The sequence below is a fragment of the Formica exsecta genome, unplaced genomic scaffold (assembly GCF_003651465.1).
Source record: "Formica exsecta isolate Colony F162 unplaced genomic scaffold, ASM365146v1 scaffold393, whole genome shotgun sequence".
Classification (NCBI taxonomy): domain Eukaryota; kingdom Metazoa; phylum Arthropoda; class Insecta; order Hymenoptera; family Formicidae; genus Formica; species Formica exsecta.
The window spans coordinates 1,131,567-1,154,609 of NW_021851167.1; the positions used below are offsets into that span (position 1 = coordinate 1,131,567).

Here is a 23,043-nt window from a genome sequence, read left to right on the forward strand (position 1 = left end):
TATTAAAAAGATATAAAAGTAAGGCTCTTACACGATTAAAATCAAGTAAACTCCGAGTAAAAAGGCAAAAGAGCCACGCGCAGTTTTTTGGGCGCAAAGGTATATAATTTAAACCAAAAAATAAATTAAAAAATTAGAGAATTTCTTTAATTACATGATTCGCGAATGGCGGACGTTTCGGCCCTTTTTTTGGCCATCCTCAGCGCAAATAGTACTAAATTAAACAATATAAACGGTATACATAAAAAATCTTAATCAAGCGCAGAGTTACATGGTGACCAATGGTAGAAGGCGTGATCCCTCATGTCGCTCCAAAGGCAAAAACCATTCTCCATGTAGTCCATGTTATTTCGGGGCAGAAACCTCGATTATAAAAGAGACGCAGCGCACAAATCGACAGCAAAAATTTTTCAGCAACGCAAAATCTTAACCAAACTCACTAACTAACCACAGAGTAAACGTTTATATTGTTTAATTTAGTATTATTTGCGCTGATGATGGCCAAAAAAAGGGCCGAAACGTCCGCCATTCGCGAATCATGTAATTAAAGAAATTCTCTAATTTTTTAATTTATTTTTTGGTTTAAATTATATACCTTTGCGCCCTAAAAACTGCGCGTGGCTCTTTTGCCTTTTTACTCGGATTTTACTTGATTTTAATCGTGTAAGAGCCTTACTTTTATATCCTTTTAAAAAAAAATTGTTTAATTTTTACGATTTCTTGATTTTTTAACACTTGTCTCATAAAAAAAAGTTTTATCTTAACAATTTCCACGTGTAAAGATTAATAATATCGACACCTGGCACAGCTGCGGATAACTCTTGATGAAGACTAATGAATTTCACAGGAAGGAAGCGCGGAGCGAAAGGGTGTTATTCTGTTCGTATCGAGGAAAGATAAAGAAGAAAAGGGTTGACGTAGGCTTTAGATATCGAAAACAGATAATGATGAAGCCACTAATGGGATTCGATGGAAAGAATATCATTATAATGATTTTAATTGTATCTCATAATGAGATTATTAAGTTCTTGTCAAGCTTGCTTCAATAATAATGATAAGAACATAATTAAGAATACCTTACATCGCATGATAAATAAGATTGTACAGAAATTGTATTTATTCGTGATATAAAAAATCATAATTATATTATTTTTTTTTTTTTTTTTTTTTTTTTTTGTATCGATAATTAAGTTTCGTGAAACAAATAGTTACTATGACGTTCCATCTTTTGTCAGACAACAAAAAATCTTGCGCACTGTGACATTAGCAATCCATTGCTCGCATACACCGCAAACGTCATAAATTTTACTCACGAGGCCACGAATGAAAGTGTAAAATTTTAATAAAACGGACCACGCTGAGTGATCAAATATGTAAATCCTTTATCCATGCCAGTTTTCAAGATAACAAATAGAACATTGTTGGAACAAGAATTAGAGAACAGCGTATTATTTCTGCTTCTAAAAAAATAACATAACTACGGTACGAAACTGAAGTTACGCCTTTACTGTGTATTCGATGTGAAAAAAAAAATTGCGAAAGAAAAATCTCGGTAAAAAGGGCGCGTAATTAAAAACTATAGTTCTGCGTGGAAACCTCCATAACGTCCTCCAGGCTTTTTAAGTAGTTTTGCGAGTAACACGCGCTCGACGTGCGAGAGTACAATGTTCTTTACCGGTTATAAACGTTAACGAAGTGCATTATGCAGCACGTAGGGCAATTTGTCTTCGCAAAAAGTTAACTCTCCTGGTCCTTTTAATGCCTCTTACAAAAAATATTTTTTTTTGCGTGTCTTTTATTTTAGTTAACTCATAAACATTAGCTTGTGAAGTTATTGATGTTCGTGTATTATATTGATGTTTACATCTATCTATGTTCGGTAACTTTAACTTACTTAAAATAAATATATATTTTTTAAAGTATATTATATATACATACATACATACATATATATATATATATATTTTGTATATATTGCATTTAATGCATAACAAATTTAACAAATTTTTACATCAGATATATTGCTGCTATATCTATGACAGAGCATTTTCTGAATAAAGTTCAAATATTTCACACTGGAGCTTTTCACTAGTTGCTCATTCGGCCGCATTGCACTTCTTAAATTAAGGATTCATATTAAACTTACACAGTATTTCCTCAGGAATTACCTAATGAAATATATAATAAGGAATCTTCACTCTTTACTCATTTAATATCAAGTCTTATCACTTTAAAATGAAGACAAGAGTAAGTTCTCGTGGAAATGAAGAGGGATAGTTTACTCTAGAAAAGCGACAAAAGGGAGAATGCCGCTTGTAGGTAGAAAGACGGAAGGCTAGAGGAGAGAAGTATTAGGCAGAGACTTATAGCTCTAGTAATTACTACTAATAGCTACCCCCTGAGTAGCGAGGGCGAGAAGGAGGGTGGGGTCCTATACTATCTTATACTGTCCAAGGGTGCCTGAGAGAATTCCACATTGGTAAACATCCGGACCATAAATTTTTCCAGGATTCCGTGGAATTTTCGTGCACTTTACGGGATCCTTGTTGACGTTCCACGTCGCTTCATATTGCGAAGCGTTGAGGATACGACGTTATCGCGCTAGGGGAATGACAAACTAGCGGGGAAATAAGCTCCTTATGAAGATGGCGGAAAGACAAACAACTGCAATGTTTAGGATTTTACAGATGTGATTTGTTCCGATTTTAGTATGTCGACGTTTATCGTGCTCGTCTTTGAATATTCTCGTTATTCTAAGTCGAATAAAAGTAATTGAATAAACCAGAGCGATATTATATGCGCTGCTAGTTCCTTATGGTTCGGCACATATTTTGTAAAAGTTGACAATTTGCTTTCACTCATAAAACACTGCTCTCCATCGCTGTGAGAATCACCACGATAACGATAACACCCGGTAGTACAATATAGGCACGCCGCGGCGAATGGTCGGAGCATGATTTATGGTCTGACTCTATCGTGTCTTTATCCCCTTACTTCGTTGTCTCTACACATCCAATCGGCTCGCGCCTTTATAATATGGTTGTAACTTGTTTTGTACTTGAGTAGCGTGAACGATTTTTCGAAACTATAGACGCTATATATTTAGTATTATAATCGCGAAATCGAACAGAGTAATATAAATTTAAAATACCACAAAATAAAATAAATAAAATACTATTTTATACATCTATATTTGTCGATATCTGTATATTATCGTTTTTATATATCTTATCTAATTTATTTGTTTTATATAATGATATAATTCTAGATTTGAAAAATGAAAGAAAACTTTTATATCCACATAATGTACATTTGTTTGTGCCATTTTCATTAAATATTAATTAAGAGTGTTATCTTAAAAAATATGTAGAAAAAATATATTAGTGAACGGTTACCAATATAAGCTGTCCTTAAAATCCGTGCGATAACGTTGAGTAGTGCTGGTAAACTCGTTGGACTGGAATTGTGGGACATAGCGAGACATCGAATAGCTCCCATGTGATTTACAGTCTAGTCCTATCAACGCTCCGGCCTTCCGTCATGCTACCCTTCACGTGCCCCGCAAAACCGGAACACGAGCGTTTCTATGAAATAGAAACATCTTGCTGGGTTTCGCGCGGCATAAGCCAACGCTCGAGATATATTTTATGGGGTAACATTTCCCTGAGACGGTGCCGCCATGTAGAAACACCCGCGGAGGAGTATCTCATACATCAGGGTTGCACCCTGTCTCTTAGCGCAGGGACTCTCAATGGGAGTAACAGCGTCTTTAAACAGGAACGAACTATATGTAATCCGTGGCGTGTAAGGGATAGCAGGGGATCCACGAATTAATTTAGTTCAAATTATTTAAATATCGCTCGCACAGTGTTTTCTTCTATTAATCAAATAATAGTTGAATATATATATCAGTGACTTCAATACAGCTAACATAAAAAAGATACATAAACGTTTAACGTACGTTGCGTAAAACTTTGAAGGCTTCCTGTTAGTAGTAAAGAAACGCCGAAAGAGATAAAACTTAAGACTCGTTATCTCTCTTTCTCTCTTTCATTCTTTTAATACTTTTCGTCCTGTATCATCTCGCCACGTTTCTTTCCTTTTGCGCTTCTTGTCTTGTTTCATTCATCTTAAACGTAACGTGAGTATCCTGACCTAGTCTACCAACAGACTTCTTATCAAGTTTACCGTATTTTAGATCACCGTCACGCATGTTCTACGTGCCCGAGAATATTTTTTGCTCATATTTCTGCTTTATGAAGATGATCGCATTTTTTGCCACTAAAAAAGTTTGACTAAAATTTAATGATTATGTTGTCTCATTTCTCTCATAACGAGTTAGATTATTTTGTTAGTATTTCGTAACTATATTGTATTATGTAAATATATTGGAACTGTCTTTTTATATATTATTATTTTTTTATCGCGAATGTCTGTTGTAAAAATTAGATTAAATATTTTCACGTGTTCAGAACGTTCACTAGTTTGTTATCTGCGCTTGTCTCTGTTGTCTTATACACGCTCTCTAATCACATCCTTGATGAGCCGTGGGCAAGTTGCGAATTAGAACGTAATACCTGCTTTCAGCATCTAAATTCGGGGAGCGCGGCTAAATAACATCTTCGATGTAGACGACGCCCGGTAGACGATACTGCGGCAGCTCCACATCGTAATATCGTTTTAATTATGTGCGCCGTATTTGCGCCGGGTCGCGTTATTAATTTCGGGTCCTCACGCCGAGAGACTTACCGTTACGACCTTGGGGGTTATGCGGGATCCTGCGAACCCTCCGGCAGGAACGATGTCGGGCATGGAGACGTATCGTCAGAGGGTGGGTATGCAATCCCCTCCCAGGATACATGTCTGCACGTGCGATGCATCCGCCCAGGCCCAGCACACGGCTCATCTTCGAGATGTTATTGCGCGAGCGAGCCGTATAACTCCATCGTCCTTCTGTATGTAAATTATTTTGGGGGCTAAATTAAACACAGGTGAAATGGTGTTGCGCGATAAGTTACCGTAAACAGGTGCCTCTCGAAATATCCTTGTTTCCAGGATGTTGATGGCGGCTGGAGTGTGGCCGGATTTTCATTTATTACGTCGACAGGGAAACTGGTAGGATCGCAAGTCTGGAATTACTACGCTTTTTGCGCAACAAGAATGATAATATCCGAGAGATTTCGTTTCAAAATTTGACTCATTATCATCTCGACAAAACTTTCCAAGTTTTGTCTAAAGTATCAAAGATCACAATGACATACGTTATTCAAGATATTTATGTTCTCGTAGCCATTCTTCGATCATATATTAAAAAATGCAAAAAAGTTAAAAAATATCTATAACCATATAATGGTTATAGATAAAAATATATATAACCATTTAAATGATTCATCATTCATAAATGTATACATGTTTGATTCCTCTCTCGCCACATCTGCGCCATCAGCGTCAATTTTTATCGTTGCCTTTATCTTGATACAGATTGATACAGGTGCATACAGCCGTTTACAGCCTTACGACCAAAGCTGTGTCGCGATCTATTATTTTTCGCCGATGTAATTTTTCCTCGTTTTCCAGACAGTTTGGCCGGGCGTCTCGCGGAAAATATCCCCGCGGATTGCGGTCGCCGTGCAAAATAAATAATCCCTACCGCCGCTTCCGTTTCTCGTTTCGTTCCGCTTCGCGTGTCACATGTCTGTTTCATTTTTATTGCGGCGAACCCACCTCGTTACACTGTACGTCTCGTATGTCTATTTTTTCTTTTTTTTTCTATTCTGTATGCTTCTATTCTGTCCATCTTTGATTGGAATGCATAACGCGGTACTCATTCATTTCATTAAAACACCATAATAATAGTAATAATATCAATGATACTTGCAAAAATCAGGAACTATGAAGCAAATCAGATATCTTTTAAAGATGTACCTATATATATATGTATCAATTATTTCTATTATTTCTATAATTACTTATAAACTAATAAATGTGACGTGACTTTTTAAACATATCGTTGAGATAAAATGCTTTACATTAGTTAAGGTTTTAAGACGGTGGTTCAAAGTTCTTGAATGGGACACTTAACCAATATATGCAAATGGACGTGAAATTTTGTCTATCGCTTTGTCTTCCGGAATTAATTTTAGTTGCCAAATTGTTATGACAAATTTATGAAGAGAGAATTCTTAGAACGCATTTATGAAGACATAGCGATGCCGCATATAATTGGAACAAACTTGTTGCAAGTATTTGCGACATATCAGGATTTACCATGAATAATCTCCAGAGAGTTTCAATATTGATATAGACGGAATTCTATCAAGTATATTTAATTACCTATTTGCCGTCTATATTTCGTAATTTTAACAGTGCATAATAAGTTTATGAACTTATTATTATTAGTATTTTTAGAAATAAAATAAAACTGAATATGTATATTATTATAAAGTTATGATAGCTATTAAATATAATTGTAATGATGATATAAATCGTTACATTCATAATTTAAAGTTCATAAATTGTAAGAAACTATTTTATACGTGCACTTATATATCTTCAAGGATTGAAAGGGAAGTAGAGGTTCGATTTGGAACACTTTATAAACGTCTTCCCAAAGTGTATAAACTTTCGAGTGTTCCACTGTGGTTGCAATGTAACAAGAAGTTACAAATAATTGTCACTTACTGGAAAACTATCGGTCTTGAACTTCGCAGAGAACTTCTCGTCGTTTTCGTCAATGAAAGGACTTAACTGGAAACTATCTATTATGAAGCTACTATAAGAACTTTTTCAACTTAATGAATAAAGAGTTCCCAGTACATTTTTCTATTTCTATATTTTTCTTTATTTTACAAATTGTGCTAAACAGGCTTATACATGTACATGTCTCCCAGCCTTAAATTATAATCGCATTCTTATATTTGCAATTATTAAAGATTCCATAAGATGATAATAATATAGCAAATTGATTAGCGTTACAAATAATGTGTGAATATTTTAAGCTAATTTTTTATTAAATAACATATTCAACTTCGGATGTACTTGAGTGTGAAATTTTTTGTTTCTTCTAAATTAAAATCAGATCTGTCTAATTAATACTCTTCAATTTACAATAGTAAAATATATTATTTAATAATATATTAAAATCCCGAAAAACTTGGTATCACGATCGCTCCTGGTCCAGTTAAAATCACGCGTGAAAATAACTTTTGAATGTTCTTTTTAATCTTATTGTTAATCTGCCGCTTTCTCAATAAATGTTTAAATAGACCCTTAATAAATTGTCCTTGTGTCTTATATTTCTGGAAATCAAAATCTTCATTATCCTGAAGAAGATTTGGATTTTGAGCCAAGTATGTGATTAGATCGTTATAGGCTATTTTTTCTTTATACGTCAATTTATTAAAGTTCACTGTCTGCTGAATCATACTGCCCAGATTTATTTCGGTCTTAACTACGTACGTTTCGACCCACATCCACATGATGGGCAAGGCACCCATATCAGTAAATTCGACCTTGTCTTTATAATATTTGAATGCTTTCAGAACTTGTTTTTTCAAATTTGTTTTACGGGACAATGCACTCAGAATAATTTTATGCAGAAGTTCTCCGCGAGACATAGTTGATGGAGGTTTAGTTATGTGCAATTTTTCCAGAACAGTTGGATCGACAAGCAATTTTTCTATCTGATGTAACATAGCAGATTCTATGATATTCTTAGCCGTTGGCAGAGCAACAATTAAACTTGTTAATTCAGGCTGCCATTGACCTGTAGTTTCAGACATCATTTTCACGAGATTATCTTCGGACACTTGGATATTTATCGACGGTATTTCTATAGCATTAATATACATGTTAATCAAGGATTTTAGCTCAGAGTCCGATTGAATCGTTTTAGTTTTTCGCAGTTTTCGTAGAAGCGCTATCAAAAGTGTGCCTTTATTCGGATACACCAGCGGCTGGAAATCTGGTCCAAGTATTTCCACGACTTTTTTAGATGTCAAAATATTTTTAAGAGGCTGTATTATTTTTGCGAAAGCATTTTCCTCTTCCAAAGTAGGTAGAAGATCGGCGTAAGGATCAGATGGATTTATAGACTGCAACCATATTTTAGGATTGACGAGTGGTATGGTAACAGTGTCGGGCAAAGCTTTAACGGGTGGTTTTTCGCTGATTGCACTGTGGGTCAAATTTTGTACACTAAACGTGGAATAAACGACTTTGGATACTAGGTTCTTCGACGAAACTACGATGGGTAACAATATTGTTGGACTGACATATTCTATAGTGAAGATATATTTCTGAATTAAATTCATCAAATTCGTATTCGTTGTTACTTGTTGATAGGTCGTGGCTTTTTTAAGTAATGCTAATAATAATGCAATGTTCGTGGAATAAACATTTATATCCTCATCTTGTAAGATCTTCTTAATATAATTTTTGCCAAATATAAAGGATAATGGTTGTAAAATTTGTGTCACTATCGGTGTGTCATCGTTTGAAAAGAAATCGTTTAAGTTCACAGGTTTCAGAAGTTCCGTGATTTGCGGTATAACAAGTCCGGGCACTGTCTTATTACGATCGTCAGGCATTACAACTGGAACGCCACTTTCGGATAATTGTATTTTAAGAGGCTCATTAGCTTCTATACTTGGTGGTAATATTATTGCAGTTACATTTTCAGGAACGTCATTTGTCGTTTTCTCTGGAATGCTCGTTTCTCCTTTCGTAGTTTTACGTATTGTCGTCGTTGGTTGCGTAGGTTTTTTCGTCGTGACATCTTTTTTCACATCCTCGGGTGAGTACGTTTGACTTTCATTCTCTTCGCTTGTATTCGGTTGGGATAAAATTTCTTCCTCTTTTGTATGTGAAATGCCAGCATTGGACTTTGGTTTTTCAGTAACATTCAATTCTATATTTGGTAATATCGTCGTAGTAGTAGTAGTTAGTTTTTCGATATTCGACATTTTTTGAGGAAAACTCGTCGTTTTGATTTTACGTATTGTTGTCACTAATCGTATAGGTTCCTTAGTTGTGATATCTTTATCTGTCTCTTTGATTGGATATATTGGATATGTTTGACTTTCACTCTTCTCACTTGTACTTGTTTGGGGTGAGATTTCTTCCTCTTTTGTATTTGAAGAGCCAACATCGAACTGGTCTTCAATAATATTCGGTGTAACTGATATTAATTGGCGAGACTGCTTTTTTTCTGGCTTTTGTGATGGTTTATTATCAGTAATCTCAGAATCATAATATATCGATGTTGTCGCTAATGAAGAAATTGAAAGCTGATCCGATAAATTTTCTTGAGAAGGTTTACTTGGTTTTAAATGTTCGGTGGCTTGCGCAGTAGTAGGCGATTCCACTTTCGTTTTTGTAGGTTTGAGATGTATAATATTTTCCATCTGTTTATTTTTTTCCGTAGTCTGTTCTCTTGTATTTCCTAATCCAGCCGGCAAAAAAGGTGTCATATTATAATAATTATTTAAGTTCCATCCATATAAGCTTTCATATAAGCTATTTGGTACTTTTTGCCTATTCTCTGTCTCTCTAATTTCATAATTGCTCACATTGAAATAAGGAATATTCTCATAATTTCTCATAATATCTGTCTCACCGGCTGGAAGATAAAATGAAAATTGCGGTTTAAAATAACGTTGGAATTGATGGGTTAATCTAGTCTTCAAAATATATAATATATTTTGAATATTTGTTAGTAGTGATATAGGTAGATTATTTCGTAATTTATGTATCTTTTGAAACATAGACATCAAACATTGTATTGGTATAAGACAGTTGTATTTCTTCGTCGGCAATAAGGTACTCACAAGCACAGATAATTGCGGCTGTGCGATTAATTCAGATTTTATGGAATCTAATGTCGGTTGAAACGTCGGATCTACGTCAGGGATCTTCAGAGATTCTATGAGTATCAATATATCAATCTCGGGTGATACAAACGGCGTAAATGTTCTGGTAGACTTTTTTATAATCAAGATTGATAGCAGAGCCGCAGCTGATTCTTGTATCATTTGCAGATTAATACTTGGATGGCTTGGAATATGATTCACAAGTCTCGTTAGATATGCGATGAGAAGATCTAAAGGATCGCGGTAGGCAAATTTGTTGAATCCGTTGAAAATTTCACTCATATCTTTATACCTGTATATTCTATACTGAAAATACATTACCAGACTGTTTTTCAAGCTGATCGCATCCGGACCGAATTCGTGAGGAACGATCGCCGAGAGTAGCATTCCGATATCTATATCATGTTTGACCAGATGACGCAGATACATCATGTTCGGATTGTCATAGGTCGGAGTCATCACAACTTTTAAATGATGATAAACGTAAACCGCAGCATTTTTCACGACTATATTTACGTCCGAGATGAGGATTTTTGATAAGACGGAAAATACAAGTGTGTAAGCATCACTGCTATCGGGATTTTTTCCAATCAAATCCCAGTTTCTATGATCAATGGCATTACTTTTGGTTAAATCGTAGATATATCTAATGTTTTCTTCCAGTACAGGATCATCGTTAGGATTTGGCAAGTTTACCAATATCAAGCCGAATAGTTCTTGCGACAAAGGTAGCTTGTGCGTGTGTAAATTGTAGAGAAGCTTCACAAATACTGGACCGAGAGCTTTCTGAGTAATATTCGAGTATTTATCGTATCCTTTCATCTCGTCGTCGTCGATTTTTATCTTATTTTTCAAGATGCCCAAATCGATGTTGACAAGGTAATTAAACGTTTCGGATGTTGTTTTACTGAGTAATTTGTTTAAATTTAATCTTTCTTGTTCTATCTCATTAGCCAAGAATCTAGCTGTGCATTGAATATAGGTTGGTAGATTTTCTATCAGCAATAATAGTATCATAATTGTCTGTCGATTCTTGTCCGCAGTGTTTAATGTAGATAGAATTGGTAATAAATTGTATACATAAATCTTCTTCTTTTTGAGAAACTCATGAAGAATCTGTAGAGATGAATATTGCTCTTCCGTGAGTCCAGATTCAAGACCGTGTAATAAGTATGAGAAAATGTACAGTATGTTGTCTCGGAGTATCACCGATGTTTTTAATTTCTCTATCACGTTCCTCAATTTAACGTCATTTTTCGAAAGGTATGGTTTATCTTTTGGGAAATAAATACTGTATTTTTTGATCATCACTGGACTTAAAGATCTTCGTACAACGCCGAAGTCTGAAAGAGTACCAAGGACATCGGACGGATTTGTTTCCTGGATTTTATGCCGAATTACCTTCAAGCAAAAATATCTTTTAATGTCAACTATATATGATGTAGATGATAGAAAAAATGGATAAAAATTATTATTATAACCAAATATATATAATACTCTATTATTATATCCTATTTTAAGATTATTATTGAATATATATTATTACAGAAGAGACTCTCATAATCTCACTTACTTTCTGTTTTAATTCCAAACGTTGTTTGTCCTGAGAACAAAAGAGAGATCAAATTATTAGTTTATTCAAAAATAAATATGTATTCTATTTTTTCAAAACTAATAATTTGTTCCATTTTTTTTAATTCTAGATTATTGTAATTATTATATTAATATATTATTATAGCAATATCATCACTATAACATTTCCGATATTACAATATTTTTGTCAAATTGTTAGTTCATGTGACGATATCAAAAACTTACTGCACTTATCACAAACGTTGTTTCAATTATGACGAGGAAAATAACGGCTATTATATTGGTCACTATCATTTTGTAGAACCTTATGGCCGAATCAAGTCAAATGGAGAGTCCGTATAAAAATTTGATAGTCGTTTATATGTATAAAACGTTTCACATTACACAGTATTTCGTTAACTTGTAAGCTTATTATGTCTCGCAACGCGCCCGCAGAGACTGAAGTGGATTTTAACGAGGGCGGCGTCTTTTATATAAGGAACAATACTCGTATTGCCATGGTTAGAATTGCAAGTGCGTATACTCGACCGCCGGCTGAGAATGAGTAACTCGACGCCAGCCCATGTTATTGCTAACTGATAATTAAATTTTACTGTTCCGCACGCCGGTATTCCCTTTCCTCTCCTACGTTCTTTCAACTTGTCGGCTTGAGCTGTACTTGCATCGAGCGAGATGAGATATGGTTCCATAATTTATTATTATTGATGCTATCTTTAAACGATTGCAAATTTTATATTATTTTTAATGCTGATGTTACATAAATCATATAAATCTATTAAAATCTATAAAATCGATTAAAATTTAATTCTCTCGGATTTTTTATTCTTGAATTATCTCTAATTCTCTTTGTCATTTGATTTGACCGCGTTTTAAGAAACTTGGATTTTTCCAAAATTGTATTATATTATACATGATGGACGGTATTTCATTAATCATCGGATAACGTAAGATTAGGAGCCGCACGTTAATAGTGAAACACACGTCGTCCTTGATGTTGCGTACACAAAAAGATATACCGTCCAACTCGTTATGGATTAAAAAGAAATCGCGATAGACAGCGCGGATATCTCATATGCGGTGGATTATACACACAATAAATATGAATACTGCAAATATGCAAAAATACGCTCAATCAATTTGTTTGAAAAATTTTCTCATCAAAATACCGCGCTTCGGGGAATTGCTACTGGTGCATCAAATTTTCCTCGATTTCTCGGGTTGCCGTTTTGCGACAATTGTTTTCAATAACTCTTTGAAGCGACACGCACCGCTTCTTGTCGTATTATGATTCCGTATCGAATATGGAGAGAGATCGTATTAAATATTTTCCATTAAATAAAAATGATCTCGAGGCTAGAAAGAACTATTTTCTCCAGCATCTTTTCTGAGAAAACTTATTACATTGAATGTTTATTCACGCGTATACGCTTAAACTCACGCAAATCAATTTATTTATGGCACGTTACAAAAATCTTATTATCGCAACAGCTAATTACTTGGTACATGCAAATTAATAATCATCATAAGAAAGAGAGAGAGAGAGAGAGAGAGAGAGAGTTCATTGTGATAATAATACAAAACACAATAATGTAACACATGCTTATATATATAATATTTAGAGAGCCTATGGCTATTACATTTATACGCTACAAATCATTTGTCCATATGCTTTTTCTATTGATATATATACGAAGCTTGAAGCATACACGACATTCAATATATGTAAGCGACAAAGCGAACCGTCGTTCTCGTACACCGTGCGATTGAGCGCAGTATATTTTTACTCCACCGGCCAATAAAACCGAAGCTGACAATCCGCAGTAGCTCTCCCTAATAAATGACAACAGATAACGACCGAAAGGGTCGCACCGTCGTGAACGATAAGGCGGCGGGACAGTGACGAATAGGCCTTCGCGAAGCTTCCGCGGTGCTGCAATTCCATGCAACCGGCTAAGCCGACCACTATCATACCGGGGATAGCGCCAATTCCGATGGGTGATCCATTATCTTAAACGGCATCGAGCGATCGATTCGCACCGCTCATCCCCGAGCGCTTTTTCAGGTTTCGGAGAACTTTTCGCAACTCTTTGCAAAGGTTTTTCTTTCTCTCATTCTCTCTTTCTCTCCCTCCTTATTTTTCTCGCTCTTTCCATCGGTCGAACCTTCTATCTCTATGTGAATTTTTGGATCGACTCGTAAAATCCAGGCGCGCGATTGCATATTGCGCTTCTGTGTTCACCTCTATCGCTTCGTCCGTAAGGTCAACCTGTCGAGATTGGGATTGAGCGATGCGCGAATGTACTATAGCCTCGCGCACGAGAGTTAAAAGCATGCGCGTTTTTGGAAAAGTATCTTTTTTCTCCCATTTCTCTTCTGGAAGAATGAGCTTCTATTTATCCGTAGAGATTAATGATGCTGTTTGTCGGCGGTAAAATAACCTCACAAGACTTAATGTTGTTATTCTGTTTTGGAAAACTGTATATATAATCAAGGTTGTAAATAAAATACGGAGCATTAAAGTGTAACGGCAGCTGCTGCTACTGCGCTTTCGCGAAACTTTCGCGATAGTAAAATTAATTGATTGTAAGCGATTGAAAACGTTAATGTTTTATCAGAAATTGTTGGCGGAAAAATACAATTTTTTAACTCGTATATAAAATTTAGAAAACATTTTTAGAAAACATACATCACACACATACACACACACGTACATTTGCAAATCCCTTTGAATTATAATCGATTCATCTCTCTCAATATGATGCAATATTACAAAATATGAAAATGGATATTCGTTATCGCTTACATTGTATACGGTATATTGAATGCATCAAGCCATAATATATATTTTCATAAACATCAGTATTTTTCATGACAGAAATTGCATCATTTGTTTTAATAATTCGTTTAGTGGGAAATTTTTAATTGTCGCAAAGTATCGTAAAAATATTTTATGACGAATGGAATTAATGCTCTCGATGTTAATAATATCAGCATATATTCCTCTCTGATATTATATTTTATAAATATGTATAGGTGTTTATCTTTATAAATTTGTCAAGATTAGATTAGCTGTCACAAAAAACAATTTTTCTATTATAAATCAGAAACACACAGGATATATATAGTCTTTTAATGCAACTTGCCTCACTGCGTCGCAGTAGTATGGGTCAAAATTTATTAAATCTTGATTAAACACACACAACGCTTTTGATTGTTTTGCAAAATTGAAGAAAAACTCTAGGTTTTTTTGTAGATATTTTTATCAATCCCCGGATAGCACAACCCGATTGAATGCCGCTGCGTACTATAAATTCCGCCGCTCGATTGCGAGAACCGTTTTTGGAGATTACAATTGATCGACGTTTGCTGAAATCTAAGCTTTTACGATACCGAAAATTCCACGAATTTTTATGAATGCTTTAGGTTCTAACTTTTCTCGTGAGGCGAGTTTCAGTTGACCTAGATATAAATTTTATGAAGCTTAATCAACTTTGCTCTTTGCGGTTATATGAACCGCAATAAGAAGACCTGTGTCTCGAAATTATCTCGAGCAAAGTCGTTGGGACAAGTGGTAATAATTTGAATTCTTGATGAATGTTTAAAATTTATTCATCATAAGATAATAGAAATAGAAATAATTTTGAATCTAGATATCATCTTCTAAACCGTGCTCTGAACAAACTCATTTTAGGCGCTTATTCACACCCGCGCGCACACACATTATACATATATTCGCACAAATCAATTTACTTGGGACGTTACACAAAGTTCTTATTATCGCAGTGATTGATTAGCGTGAATAAACGTACCGCTATGCATATTAACTTTTAAGTATCCGGAAAGCTAATATTGCATCAAATTAACTACTACGGCTGTACCGCCGCTTTTTCCTTGCTGCAATATCGTTATTGTATTATACAACGAAGCAACTCTTCGAAAAGAAGAGAAATATTCTCGCCAATTATATATAATTTTGTATAGATTATTTTTTATTTATTTTTGCGCGGTCTTCTTTAATAAAATAAAACTTTTCCTGTTTTCTGTTTTTACAGGATGCGGAAGCATTGCACCAAAGTCGACTTGGGGCAAAGTCGCTACCATGGGTTATGCCAGTCTCGGGATACCCTTGACTTTGGTTTATTTATCTAGCGCGGGAGGTCTCTTATCCAGATGCGCCAGAGGTGTCTTCACACGAGCCCTTTGCTGCTGTCTTTGCTCGAATTGCGGCTACTGTTGCTACGACGAGAGGCGGATGCAGGTTAGCGGGAACAAGGCATGCTTTTCGTCGTGAATTTTGCGTCGTTACTCGATAAAAAAAAAAGAAATTTAATCGTGGACTGCCGGTCTTTTTCCCGTTGAAAAAACCGAATATACGTGATGGGAAACGCATATGTCGCAGCGGATCGATAGCATTGCCTAGCGCAGGATATGCATGTCCTGCACAGTCGATAAGGATTAATGTGGTTACCGGGATATTGATTGGTTATTGTTAGAGTGCTATTCAAATAAAATTGGATCAGCTTCAAAAATCCCCCGACACTCGAGATACAAGAGTGTAAACGATGTCGGTGTTTATTCGAAAGCGTCGCGTTGCAACGAATGAAATTGGCGAGCGTATAGAATGTAGATTGCATCGGAGCATAAATATAAAAAAAAAAAAAAATAAATAAATTTCTGCATGTTCTCGAACACTTTTTGCACGTACAGGAGAAGGAGCGACGAATGAGAAAGAAACGGCAGCAAGAGGAGCTGGCGCAACAGCAACAGCAGCAACTGCAACTGCAGGAGCCCTTTTACGTTCGCGCGAATGCATCGACATTTACAAGCACCGTGGAAATTAAGGCTAGTCCGAAGGACGAAGTATCGAGCCTCGGCTCAGGCGACAGACCCAATGTCACTATACTCGCGCCAATCAGTATTTGCATTGGCGCGATGCTGTGTTACATCGTCGCCGGAGCATTCACTCTGCACAAGTTGGACGGTTGGTCATTTATTGGTAAGTTTCATAATGAAAAAAATTAATGAAAAAAAATTCCACATACATATACATGCTTAGTGTTGCGTCGATTTTCTACGCAAACTTCAATATAGTTTTCGATATTAACATTTTTCTCGAAGACAGCACAGTTTTTCATAGAAATTAATGCGGTCGTATTTTCTCTGCATTCCTGTTGGCATAAATTCTGTGACGTAGATGCAACGTAGATATATACGTTAACATAAAATGTGTACACATAAATATAAAGCTATATATAATATGTAGTGTCGTGCGGCGGAAGAGTTAATAGCACGCTTCTTTCACATCTATAGACGCGAGCTATTTCTGCTTCATGAGCCTGAGCACCATCGGCTTCGGCGACATGGTACCAGGTTCTTATCCTCGTCATACCATCGCCGACTCGAGAAACGTGACGGTATGGTTCTGCTCGTGCTACATAATGTCAGGAATGGCACTGACAGCGATGTGCTTCAACATCCTCCACGACGAGATCGTCCATCGGCTGAGTCACCAGCCGGACAAGCCGGAGCCGGTGAAACCAAGCCCATCTGTGGACGAGCTATCGACGGACCCGTTTGCGTTGACCTCGTGACAATTTCCGTCAGGCAATCTGTGCCACAGGAACGGCACCGACGAGAACAATATACGTGGCACGGAAACACCCACCAATATATTCGCTCACGAGAATGAGATCAACATCCTAAAGGACACCTTCAATCAAGTGGACGTCACCAGAGATTGCAAACCGATTCTGAAACTCGAGGATCATGTTCCACCGATTTCTGCCGTTTATATGTTGCCCAAGGTCGATGAGGAGGCCGAAGAAAATACGGAAATGTGAAAACTTCGGCGGATTTCCGGAGATTGACAGTTCAACAGTCAAGTTCAATTAACTGGAGATTATCGAAGACGGCATTTTTACGGATCATAACCAGATGGATAGGTATATGTAACATGTTGTATATGCTAAACAGTATTGTCAGATCATGACAATGGAAGGATGTTTTTGTTGAATCTATCATTGACGTTGAATTTATTGATGAGATATCAAGAAAGTAACAATGCTCAAAATTTGTTTCTTTTATTAAAGATATAAAAAATTTAGTTTTAGAACTTTCCCCAGCATAAATTTAAAAATTTTGATTCTGATTATTATCTAATTTTATTGAATCATATATACATATATCCGTTTTAAAGTTGATTATCTTTTTCATAGTAATAAAATAATAAATATGCGTATATTAATGCAACATTGTTTTTGTCTTGTTTCTTATATTTTAATTTATTTTATATGTCTAAATTCAACGATTGATGATAGAATCATTGATCTCCTTTATTAATGATGAACATAAATAAACAATATGCTATCTGGGACACATTCAAAAAATTCAAGAATAAGTGTTTGAACCGTGAACGCAAGTAGGACATCCTCCTTGAAATCGATATATTGCAAGAGTCTCATTTTCCTCTCTATATAATAAAGATAATCTAAATTCTCTCTCAATATTTACATTGCCGGCACAATTACATTTTAATAGAATTTCAATCGTTCAATTCGATTACTGAGAATTAAATAATTATCGATAAAAATATTCGTCAATAAAAATATCTGTCTGTGATTACTCTACGCACGCAATATTATATTGTTTTTAATTTGACATTGACAAAAATTGACATAAAAATAAAAATAATTTGATTTTGTTCTTTCTTAAATATATATTATCTCGAAGCTCATGTCGCGTAATCATAATTGGAATAAAAAATTAAAATAGTATATAAGATATAGTTGTTGATGCTTCTTGTTTACAGAGTGGCTCTGACTAAAAAATAACATATTCGTAATTAAGTCATGTTTGATAAATCCAGTAATAGCATTATATAAATTCTAAGTAAGATGGTACTGAGGTAGGCAAAGTGTCTCTCAAATGTCGTAGGAATTTCTTGAACTTCTACCAGACGTTGCCAGATTAATCTGGAAGTGTCCTTAATTAATGTTTGCTCGGTATTGCTAGAGAATATGAAGCTACCGTTTTCACAAAAACGAGTTTTCGCTTGTCAAAAGGATAAATGCAAACTTATTTGCATTTGCTTAACAAAGTTTCTTTATGATTAAATGCACGAGTTATTATTAAAGGTATCTCTCGAAGAACAGACGCGTTATTTAAATGATATTCGTAAATGTCATCTTGTATTAGTCTAAAGTAATTTAGATTAATTGAAGAAGCCACGAAAAGAATAAAATCCTAGAAACTGAAGCCATGAGTAATTCTTCATTACGACTTAGGTATTCGCGTACCGGTATTGACGACAGGAAATTACGTTTACGTCGTCGATAAAATGAATAGAGCAAATGACCGGCATAAAATAATTTCCCAGGGGGCAATGGTGCATTTCATTCGCGGCCGGTACGCTGTTCGTGCACGGAAATGTTGAAACTCTTCTTTTATTTCCTTATCTTTCTTATTCGTGTCACGTAGGGCAATTGCTTCCTAAGAAAGCCTTGGGATTGACTGAAAAATTGATATTTTTTCGATATATAAATAATGCCTTAAAAACACAGTGTCTTGAAGAGTACTTTAAAGTACTGCAAAAAATACTGAAATAAAATTCTGAAAATAATTCTACGTGCATATAAGTGGAAAAAAAAATATATATATCTATATGCATCATTGAATATAAATAACAAAGATATTTGCCAAATCTCTCGAGAATCGACATAGTCATCATGAAGGCACCATCACCATTTCTTTTCATGATCCACTTTTGCCAAAAAGTCTGATTCGAAACGATATCCTGTGGAGATCTCTTACGGCGAATTAACATATCTTTGAATAATAATTCCGCAGTAAATCACGCACAAGAAAGAATTTTTACGGAATCCTCCTTGAAATTAATTTCCGATAATGCCGAATCTGTGCTTGACGTCAATTCCTCGGTAAGCATATTACGAGCAAAATCACTTGGGCGAAATCAATCTAGATGTACCCGCGTACTCGAGTGTGATGGCTCACCCGCTTGATATTCAATGAGATTTCGAGGACGTCCTGGCTTGCGCGGACGGAGATCGACTTAATGTTTCTACACGCCTACTTAGATAGGGACATGTAAGGATTTTTTATATTTCCGTACTTAAGCATTCGCGAAGTAAACGTGTTCTTGTCTGTAATATAATTAACATAAGCTATCTCGATCCTTGCGTCTAGCTCGGGACGGATCGAGAAGATATACACGTACATGATATCCGTTAATCGATCGATCTGTCATTCTTCCTACGTCCTTGCGATTATTATCGGACTGTAATTTCAATCACACTGCCGTGCATGAAAATCTACGAAAATTTCAATCCAATTGAACAAAGATTACGTCTCTTAAAGAGATGACCAATATCTAAAACGAAATAATTATTTAAGAATACTGACTGTTTGTGTGCACAAAAAGAATTTGCTGAATATTTTATTGTAATTATAATTTAACAAAATAAAAAGCGATATCGCTTGTTTAGCGATAATAATTGTATAGCGAGTTTTTTAATATTATAATAATAATAATTATAAAACAAGATATTGTTTATACTGCCGTCGGCTAGACGCTAGAATCAAATGAATGAATGAAATCAAATTCTGTGCTCAAGAACAATAACTAAGGTACTTATGGATAAGCATTAATCCCTAAGAACGCGTTTAAAAAACGACTTATCCCCGTTCTTTCATATTGATACTCGAATAGTCTACGAGAAAAAGTGCGCGTAAACAAAGCATAACTGTGAATTAATTGTAAATGATTATTTCTGCTGTGTATGGGTAAACCTTTGTGCGTAATGATTAATATTATATATATATATATATAAGCGTGCCACCATAGAGCCCTATGTTGCCGTATTAAATATTCTTTACATATCTTTATGCCGATAAAAACGATATAATTTAATCTAAGATTGAAATACAATTAGAATAAATTATATACTAAATTTAAATTGTATCTTTTTTATACCAGATAAATTTTCTTTGCGAATAAGAAACGAAAAAATTTGACGCCAAACTGACGCAAAAGCCTGCCTACGCACGACGCGACGCAGAGGAACGAAATAATCCTGTGCAGCGACTTAACGTGCCCCTTTCTTCTGCTTTTTCATAACATATCATATGGTACATATAATGGATCGTCTTGTCGGGGCCGTCTCTTCACTCACGAGCGTTCATACGTACATATGTTATCTCGATATTAAAAACTAATCCGAGCGAATCGCTGAGATGGCTATCGTGCCCAATCGTGCAACTAACGGGCGAGAGAATTTCGTACAGTGTCTAATGACAATCGATACTGGCTTAAGCAGTTGCTAGAGTTATCGTTATCACTCTGTCGGTGATTCGATGGAGGGTCGTGGCCGGCAGCCAAGACAAACTTTACTTTGGTGCTCGTACCAGGCTATCCAGCCATCGATCCACAACCTCTACCCTACCCGCCCGTACAAACTTCCTCACACTCGAGTTCGGAGTCGAGGCGGGCGCTTGCTCCAAGCTGGCGCTACGGCGATTTGTTGCGAGAATCTATTTACAACTTTCCATATACGTCCCCGTGTACGCGAGGAATCGCGCAATAACCGCCGGCGTGTCACGATTGCAAAATACCGAAGAGAGTGCTTGAAAGTTGGCTGAATACTTCGAAAAAGAGATGAGAGAGAATGATTGAATATCATGTGACTGATATTTTGCATAATCTTCTAATTAAACTTTTTATTAATTGATACCCTTGTATGATACTTAAAACAATTTCTTTTTAGTCGTGTTATTTTTCAGATCGTTTTTAATTCTTTCGCAAAGTTTCCTCTCGAGATAATAGACTCATTTACGAGGTGAACTTGCGAAGCGAATTAAAGTTTGTGTAACTTTTCGCTACGGATATTGAATTCGTTTATAATGTAAGTGAATTTGGCTATATCGAAGAATTATATATACCATATCGTATCATCAGTTTGCTGCTGGAAATGAAGGAAAATGTTAAAAGAATAAAGAAAGAGTTATATCTCTTGCATCTTTTACTTTGAAACTTTTTAATTATTATTAATTGATATATATTATATTTCATAATTACACATCTCTTTATATTACATACTTTACATACTATGCTATTCTGTAGAGAATTTTTATTACACATATCCCATAAGAAGAGAAAGAACAAATTCTCTTATACTTCTATTCATAAATTTTTTCCATTGGTCATATTTATTATTATTCCTATTATATCATCTTAATATATTTGCAAAATTGGCAAGACGGGAAATATCGTTATCTTATCCTAGATTAACATCATTATAGTATAGCAGATTGTGGCGAGCGATCTTTTACGTCAATATATAATGCCTTCTATAAGCGCACGACGAGGTCCCAGCGCGGCGAAAGTCCAGGCCGGCTTCTCTCCTTTCACAGGATTTTCTTTCCTACATAGCTCCTCATCTTTCGCCCTTACGTTCCGGTTTCCTCTGTCGTACTCCAGGGAAATATAACCGAGTTCAAAGCTCTCGACGGTCGACACGAAACTTTAGCGCGCGACAATTTTGCACAAGAAATATCCGATGAAAGTCAAACGCCACGGGATTCAGCTTTATCGGTGCGTTTCGGCCTTGGAGAGAAAAAAAAAAGGAGGAAAGTAAAGTCCGACCTTCCAGCAGCCGACTTAATGAAATTAATGGTTTTCTGCTGTCGCCTTACATATTCATCTCGCGCGCGAATCAGTCTGCGAATCGCCGAGTTTTCGAAAGCTTCGAGAAAGTCGAAGTCTATGTCTCTTGACACTCAATTGCGCTTCTATCAGGGGCAATTAATGTTTCTGCTACTTCTGCTATCGTTTCAAAGAGCTTGGGCGAAGTGCTACTAAATTAAAGCAAACTCACTATGCGCAAAGTTATTACACTTGACCAATATGCTTGCTTCTAATTTATTTTCATCTTGCTTCATCTTCTCGTAGCTCACAAACGTCATCTGTAGTGAAAAAATTATTTACTCTGATATTTTTGTGAGAATAAAGAATAGTTATTTGCATATTTCCGTTTAAGATACAAATATTATATAGATAAATATTTCCTATCGGGATAAGATATCATTGTCGTTATTGCTGAAGCGAATATCGAAAAGAAATTGTAAGAAAGGATATCTCAGAAGAGAAATCTCTTATTTATAAATGCCTGAGTTGCAACAATATATCTTGATGAAAATTTAACTTTCATAATCAACAAATTAATGAGAGATTTGCTTCTGCCGTCCTTCTATATTGCAAATCTTATACAAATTTGTGCCGTGTATCATTGTCGTAATATATATGTATATATTAGCACAAATTATTATTAAATGCGATTATCATATGATTGATTCATATTTATAATATATTTTCATCTCATCTCATTAAAATAAATATGTAATTATCTAATACAATATTATCGAGATAAAGTAAAATAAAAAAATTAATTTTTTTATTTATATCTTAAATTATGTCATTTTTTATAAAATTACGCGCAAACCAATCGCAGATCTTTGTTTTAAAGTGAATATATCTATACATACCAATGATGTTAATAAAATTAATGTC

The 23,043-nt window shown here is 35.3% G+C and overlaps 2 protein-coding genes across 2 annotated transcripts in view; one reads left to right on the forward strand and one right to left on the reverse strand.

Annotated features, from left to right (window-relative positions):
- The window catches only part of LOC115239728 (TWiK family of potassium channels protein 7-like), a 217,226-nt gene extending 194,367 nt beyond the window's left edge, over positions 1-22,859 (forward strand). The window contains exons 8-10 of the mRNA XM_029814415.1: positions 15,515-15,720; positions 16,170-16,458; positions 16,773-22,859. Coding sequence (XP_029670275.1) covers positions 15,515-15,720; positions 16,170-16,458; positions 16,773-17,053 — 776 coding nt within the window. The 3' untranslated portion in view covers positions 17,054-22,859. The remainder of the gene's footprint in view (positions 1-15,514; positions 15,721-16,169; positions 16,459-16,772) is intronic.
- Positions 5,788-12,106, reverse strand: LOC115239723. The gene is made up of 3 exons (XM_029814408.1): positions 11,688-12,106; positions 11,443-11,472; positions 5,788-11,270 (listed from the first exon to the last, which is right to left on the reverse strand). The coding sequence occupies exons 1-3, from the start codon at positions 11,754-11,756 to the stop codon at positions 7,137-7,139; spliced, it is 4,233 nt and encodes a 1,410-aa protein (XP_029670268.1). The 5' UTR covers positions 11,757-12,106; the 3' UTR covers positions 5,788-7,136.
- Positions 22,860-23,043: the final 184 nt, after the last annotated feature.